Here is an 8,149-nt window from a genome sequence, read left to right as displayed (position 1 = left end):
AACTAAAAACGCAACACAAGTTTGTTCAGTATATATTTATTAATTCTGAGTAATCATGAATATATTGTGAGTAATCACATGTATTTATATTGGAATTAAATTGTGTGGTATAATTAAAAATATCAAACTTAAAAAAAAATCATAAACCCACAACTTAATACTAGTAAAGGATTTTTTTATTAAAAAGATATTTCTTGGAGCTGGATTGGACACGGTTGGATTTGGTCATGTAATAGGACAGACATGACTTCACTTTTAATGACCGATGACAAATAGATTCAAATAGAACATAAGATTTGACTCGAATGGCCTGGTCTTGGCGGGGCATGTATTCAGTATTCGTACATTCTATATTGAGAAATTATTTTTGAGTAAATATTAAAAGTCAAGTTATTCAACTATTTAACATTTTTATAATATAATAAATATTTTTTTTTTATTTAAATATCAAACCAATGACTACATAGAGACCACATATCTTTGCTACTATGTCAAATACTAGTTCTTTACATAGAGAGATCGTTAGTGTGTAATCTAATATCAGGTTATGATTTGAAAAACTGTATGATTAAATATTCCGATTAGAGTACTGAGACAGTGAGACTCTCAATATCGTTTTAAAAAAAAAAAAAAAAAAAACACTTAATATCATAGTGCGATATTGAGATATTTATATTGTTGTTGGGTTGGAATAGAACCGTTTGTCAAATTGATACTGATGCTCAGACAATCCTTGTTCGACATCTGTTGGATGCTTCTTGGATATTTAATTTGGTATATGCCGTAGGCACAATAAATTATGATAATTTGTCAAGTACAAAAAAGTTTGAAATCTAACGACTTGATCAATTAGTGAGCTCTCATGCCTCATAATGACTTTCTAAGGTCCTGGTTGGCTTTCAATTGGAAATGGGTATGAGTATAGAAATTAAATTGAAAAATATTGTTTTTGTGAGAAAAAAAAGTTCAGTTGAAACTGAATTTTTTTTTTCCAATGGAAACAGTAACGTGGCCGAACAGGACCTAAAGGTTGTGATTTCAGGCTCTTGTTCTTATAATACGATGAATAGATTGGGATTATATTTGTCAGAAAAAAAAATATTTCCATAAAACTGTGAATTTTTTTCTTTTTTTTTTGAAATAATTGTGCATTTGTTTCAATTTTGATAAAGAAGATCTCGATTTTCAACCTCCCTCTCTTCAACTTGAACAAGTATCATCTCCATTACTGTAAAAGATTCCCTTCACTTTACGGTTTAAGATTAACTTCCACCTGCTTTGGGATTCGGACTAACGCATAGGACAGTATTATTGGGCTTTAAGATTCGTGTCAAGTTAAAAAGAATGGTCCAAATCCAGTAATTGTAAAAAATTCTCTATTTCATATTTTTTTGTGTGTGAAAAGACCAGCATGCATAGCATTATACAAAATTTGTATCATCTTTACTTTTGTTTACAAATAAAATAATCGTCTGGAAATTTTCAGAAATTTATATTTTTAGAAATATATTAATATTTTGTCCAAAAGGAGAACAATGAAATTTATTTCGATGCCCTAACAAATGGAATTATCAATTCAGTTTTTCAAGTATTTTCATAGAAACCAAATTATATATTGATTTCTCATAACTTATATGCAAATCTCAATATCTAGTAATAAAAAATCGGGTTTTTTTATTTGTAGCATTTAAAAAAAAAAAAATAGCCTCCATTTCAAATGAGGAGATTCAGACTTGAAAATAATATATCAAATAACATTATAGATACGTAATAATATCTTGAGAAAGATCACTTGACAATTCTCTGTTTTTATGATGTTGACGAATATATCTTAACATTTTAAACTAACGTCATAATAATTGTTTGTACATACTATGTCTATAAGATACGATGATATTTTGTGTATGTTCGTCATAAGTAAATGTGAATTAAAATTTGAACAATCCTAAATTAAATATTCTTTAATTTCATAATCAATTAATACTTACATTAAATTTAATTGTTAGCAGAATTTTGATTTTTTTTTTAATAATTAATCTATTTTATCTCCTCATCTTATACATTTTTCAAAAGATGCGACTCAAGCTACTTGGAGCGTCGGGAAAAATTCCCAGAAGACTCGCGAGACGAAACAAGAAAAAGCGCTAGAAACCCTAGCCACTAGAGAGAGAGAGAGCCAAGCCGTCAGCCCCTCCTCCTTTCCCTGCACTTGGCAACGGATCATGGCGGAGGAGTTGGTTGTAGCAGATCTAGAGTTTCGTGGGGCTTCGATTTTTTTAGAGAGATCAACATAAGGTAGGTCGTTCGATTTGCCTAGAGAACTGAAAGGACGAGTGCTTCTTCGGTTCTGGTCCGACCAAGGAAGGTCCGATTAATGACTGAACCGGGTATGGGGACTACCAAGTGCGGCGACACATCTCTTCGTCATGTGGTCCGATTTGGAGCAAGTCCGAATTGGCCGAAGCCAATGAGGAAGGCGAGCTGGTGGAGCATTGGGTCCCGGGGACATAGAGAGGTTGCACTCGGGAGGAGAGAGAAGCTGCGTGTGCGAAGAGAGTGGCTGAAAGTGAGGGAGAGCCTGACTTCGATGTTCGAACTCTGATTCGAGCGAGAGGGAGTTCCTATGCACGCGGTGAGAGGGTTGTTGGCCTCAAGTTAGATGCTTGCGAGAGGGTCTGATGTGTAAGAAGTGCAATTAGACAGTGAGTTCTCAATTCACATCAGATGAGTTTGACGAAGAAGTGTAATTAGAAGTAGAGTATTATGTTTATTTTATTTTTGTGCGATGCACATGTTTAAATTTGAAGTAAAGATTTTTTTCTTGTCAATAAAAATTGTAAGATGGTTGTCGTCTTACCCTAAAAGAGAATTGAAAGTTCTCAAGGATCGGTAAGAATTTTGATAATTTTTTTTAATATTATTGTAGAATTAAATCTTCTGTGAGGGTGTGATCACGTAGTTTGTGTGAATTCTTGAATGCAAAAGGTCATTAAGAAAATGAAAAAGCCATAATCATCTTGTTGGTTGTGGTCCCGGCCCATGCACGTTCCTCTAGTTATTATTGCTCCATTAAATGTAAAATTATCACCAGTTACGTCAAAATGGACATATTCATTGCCTAACTTGTTTCTCTTATTACAATTTTTACATTAGCCAATTGCCTTGCCTTGCCTTGCCTATAGGTATAGTGTGCTTGAGAGGATGACGTGGCGCTTTTTTACTTTTTGTTCGCCACTTAAACTTAATAATGGTACAGAATATATAACCGAACTACAGACCGGGACACCTTCCAAGGCTTCAACAGTCTTTGCGTACTGTGTATATCAATAATATTCGATACAAATCAATCATAAAGTGGAGCCATAAGATCTTGTCTGTTATCAAACTTCTTTTGAACCCACTTTGGTAACACACAGTACAGCACTACAGCTACAGATAACAGACTATTTCTATATTTTTTTTCCCTCGTGGAAAGCAAGTACCGCGTATTTTACAAAATTATTATCTTGTTTTACTAAAAATAAACCCATTGCACAGTGCATGTTACTATGTTAGAGATAAGTAGTTATTTTATTTATGGAAATTTGAAATGAGTTTGATCTGGTTAATTGACCGATTTAAAGGGATGAGACATGCAAGCATCGTACTACGGAGAAACGGGATTGGATGTAATCCAAAACCTCTCATAGCACCATCAGTTGGGCCTAACAGGCCTTACAAATATATAGAGGCTAACTCTGTCAGTTTTTCTTATAAAGGTCCAGGAATGCACGTAATTCCAACCTCAAAAGAATAAGATTTCAAGGACAAGATGTTAGATGTAAATGGGTTTTAGTTTTTTCTTTTTTCTGAATCCGTTTGGGGGTGTTGCTCTAAAATCTCAACCCCGGTAAACATTTTGGTGAATTAGTACCATGCTCGACCCAAACTCGTGCATTGGGTGCATTGGGGTGGGTCAGTGGACAGTGGGTGGATATAAGATAGATAATAGTACATGGTGGTACGTGGAATGTGAGGCATAAAAACCTGCTATCAATTATCAATTATCAATTATCATGCATGACTCAGTACGACCCACAGCCCTCCTCAGTCCTCTGTCTGGCTGGGGGGCTGGGTGCTGGGTAATTACTACTCCTCTCATGGATCGATAGTCGGCAGGATGGCATCTTTTTATGCCATTTCTAATTTGACAGCTCAACTATTTCTGATCATGACTACTCATCCATTGAATTCTCATATGACTACTCATGTATAATTCAAAGGAATTAAGTTTTTTATTCATACTAATTATCAAATTCAAATGTAATTCCCACGATCCACAATATGTTAAGAAACCATAATTGATGTCAAGTACACTCTTTAGTCCAGAGTCTCGAGACAAAGAAATGAGGAAGAAATTACTTTATTACAATAATTAACGGATTAGCTGTCGCATCCCCAAGTTGATTGAGATTTGATAGTTCTTCAATTTGGGATTCCATTTTTAAGAAAAGATATCTTTCCCAGTTCTGTCGGCACCAAAACTGACATCGTACTATATATCCTAGTGCTCTACTTCTTTAGATACCTGTCAAGTTGTTAGCTGTTTGGTTAAGTAAACAAGAGATGCTGATATCATCGCAATATATATATATATATTTTTTTTTTTTATGTAGTGATCCATCGTAATCATAATATTGCTCATTATGTTTTGAAAATTCATCCTTAATAATCATCGTTTTTGTACATATATACCCTTTTTTTTATCAAATTAAATATGTCTTCATGAATAAAATTTAAACATCCAGCTCGAATAAAACAAAAAAGAGAACAGAATAAACATATATATTGATCTATCATCAAATTTCTATTTGATCAATACGAAAAAAAACTGAATAAAGTAAATGATAAAATACTAAGAAAGATAGAGAAGGAAACTTCTATGTTTCTTTCTAAGAAAGAAAGATTCTTTTCTAAACTTTAGAATCTTCTTCTTTAAATTTATCGAATTCAAACAAAAAAGAATAAAATTGTGAGAATTTAAGATAGAGATCTCTATCTTCGCTCCAACCATTCAAATTTCCAAGCAAGTATTTCCTCAGGTATATATACCTAAAAAAAATACGGAAATAAATCTGCTGCGATCTTAAGGAATTGTAGGGATCCTGTTATTCTAAATCCAACTTTTCATTAATTTGTTGTGAAATTCATGCATAAAAAATAACTTGTACAGATATTCGTACAACCTAAAAAATGAAAAGTTGAATTCAAAAAATACAGGGGAGCAACTTTTTTCGAGCCTACCTTAGATATTCGGGGCTTTGAGATTTGGTCCCCCACCGGCCACCATCACCAAAAAAGAAAAAAAAGAAAAAAAAAAACACTATATCATTTTTAGCTTGTATTCTTCTCATTTTAACGAGTCATCTTATATATGTGGTGTCCCATACATTTTAAATAAATACTATTACAAGATGAGACGTCAACTGAATTTGAAATTCCATCAATATATATATATATACATATAAAGAGAAACGAAAGCAGTAATTAAGCAGCCACGAAAGGTACAAACAAGTTCAGAGAAGATTTTTCGTGAAATAGAATATATAGTTTAGGTGTTAAGAAACAAGTTTCTCTATATTATTGTTATAAGATTTTAAGTGGAGGATTGAATATATTATAATCGACTAGTTAAAAAAATTTTAGGTCTCTATCCGACCTATTTATATATTATATACGGGTCGAGAGGTCGGACTAGATATATTTTGGCTTGTCCGTTCAAATTAATAAAGTCTAATTAACATGCACGCCTAATTTGATTCAATAAAAAACTAAGAAGTTAATAAATGTGTACAATAATTCATATATATACTTGATTTAATTAAACATAATCACTGAAAAATCAACCAGACTCACAAAAAAAAGAACCCTTCTCACTTGTAAAAACTATTACAAATGTTATTATTGCAAGTGCAATTTCAATTAATATAAAAGAATACTTTTAACACTTTTTAGAATAATAAATATGTCTTAAAAGTACGACGTTGCACTTGACAATCATAAGAATATAAAATTCGAAATATAATAAAATATTGCAGAAACAAAGATGAAATAAAAATACATTGAAATGAGGGTGGTTAATTTATGAGGCGCTCTAAATTTTAAAGTTTGATTGTCGTGCAAGTTTTTGTAGTTTAATTTTGGCGTAATCTACGGCGATATAAAGAGTACTATCCGTAGTGGTCCCCACGATAGTTCATCCCTACATGGCTACATGAAAATTAGTTAAAGAGATGAGATGAACAAAGCGAGAAGAAAGAAACAAACTGTTTTTTCCATGGGGACCACTGGGGAACAAAGCAAAAGGCTATAATTTTTCTGCTCACAAATTATATTTTGTTTTTTCCATGCATTTTAGCTTATATTTAAATAAATAGAACAAACTATATGTAGAATTGAATTCTCTAACCAACAAACAGAAAAACATAAATAAATAAAATAAAAAATTCAAGCTGATCAAGATAGTAGAATCAAGAAAAACAATATATTTTTAAATTTCTTAACCAATTAACCATTCATTTTTCATATCCATACCAAATTACCAATCCACAAACAAAAAGAATTCCAGCCCAAAACCCCACCCAAATTAACAAAAGAACTTCATCTAATCTCTTCCCCCATCTAGAACACTAATTTGGTACCTCAATTATATCATTAAGCCTCCACAAATCAAGCAAATCTACCCCCTCTTCTTCCCCAATTTCCCGAAAATGGCCCTCGACAAACGGGTACCAACCCGACAGCTCCTCCTGTTCTACAGCCCATGGCCAGACCCCACTCAACTCATCCCACACTGCATAAATCGGATCCTCTGTGTACATTTCAGGAGACCCGGTGCATATCGAGTTGACGACAGGATCAGCCGGTGTGGTGGTCGGGTTATTATCCTCTGTCCTGTTCTTAGGTGCATTGTTATGGGGACGCTTAGGAGACTTGTACCGGCGCTGAGACTTGGCAGGGGTTTCTTCTTGGATCTTTTGTTGTTGCATTGTCTCCCCTCTGTTGCGCTTCATCATTTATTCTAACTTTTTTTCTTTTCTTTTTTTCCTTTGGATTTTGTGCTTTGTTTGCTTTGAAACAAGTACCCAAAACTCTTCTTTTGGGAAGTAGAAATGAAGGTATTGTACTGGAACAGAGGAACCGGGACCGGGAGTCGGGAGTTAAAGGCGGGATTGTTGGTTGGGGTTATATAGGCAAGGGGAGGAGAGAGAAAACTAGGGTTTGTATTGTTTTTTTTTTTGTCACAATAAATGTTTCTATTTTTTATTTTATTTTTTTTTAATGAAAAGAGATTTTGTTAGTTTCGGTTGTTGTTCGGAGGCTGGCTGTCTTTTAATTATTTGTAAGGGCAAACCACCTGAAGTGCCTTTCAACGCCAATATTTTATTCACCGATTTATTATAGAGATCGACTAACAGTTTTTCTATTTCAGTCCCCTATCTGTCCTCCGCACTAAAAGATAAAAAAAAAATAGTTAAAACGTGCTAACTACCATCAAAGAACAAGATTAATGCTATTTTATTAATAGTCAAAACGTATAGTATTCATACCTACGAATTTATAGTATTCATACTTATTATCAGAACCATTCGTCATATGTAAACACAATCTGGAGGGGACCAGTAACGACTAGGGGGACCAGTAACGACCAGGGGGACCGCTGACGTCTTGTGACAACCTGGATTGGGGACCACAATATTCTGAAAACGACATTTGCCAAGATTGGGGACCACTACAGCGAATATATATATTATTCATATCTAAATAAAGAAATATTCATATCTAAACAAATGAAGTATTCATACTGACGATTACGAAGTATTCATACATGTTTGAAATAATTTATACAATTCAAAGTCAGATTCATCTCTCTCACCCCACCTCTTCCAAGAAGTATTCATACTGACAATTACGAAGTATTCATACATATTCAAAATAATTTATGCAATTCAAAATTCATTGTCAAATTCATCTCTCTCACCCACCTCTTCCAAGAAGTATTCATATCTAACATGAAGTATGGATATCTAACAAATGAAGTACTCAATTTCTAACAACTGAAATATTCATATATATAACTATTCATATCTAACTAATGAAATATTCACAC

At 33.3% G+C, this 8,149-nt stretch overlaps 1 protein-coding gene across 1 annotated transcript; it reads right to left on the bottom strand.

The window, feature by feature from the left end:
* Positions 1–6,503: 6,503 nt before the first annotated feature.
* LOC144571989 (uncharacterized) lies at positions 6,504–7,198 on the bottom strand. The gene has a single exon (XM_078321381.1). It carries the CDS (start codon positions 7,053–7,055, stop codon positions 6,669–6,671), a length of 387 nt encoding a protein of 128 aa, XP_078177507.1. The 5' UTR covers positions 7,056–7,198; the 3' UTR covers positions 6,504–6,668.
* Between the last annotated feature and the right edge of the window lie 951 nt (positions 7,199–8,149).

This window comes from Carex rostrata, chromosome 19 (genome assembly GCF_964058835.1).
Source record: "Carex rostrata chromosome 19, lpCarRost1.2, whole genome shotgun sequence".
Taxonomy (NCBI): domain Eukaryota; kingdom Viridiplantae; phylum Streptophyta; class Magnoliopsida; order Poales; family Cyperaceae; genus Carex; species Carex rostrata.
This window is presented reverse-complemented; position numbering and strand designations above follow the sequence as displayed.

Excerpts from the sequence above, each read along its gene's own strand:
- LOC144571989 (XM_078321381.1), bottom strand. The coding sequence starts at position 7,055 with ATGATGAAGCGCAACAGAGGGGAGACAATGCAACAACAAAAGATCCAA.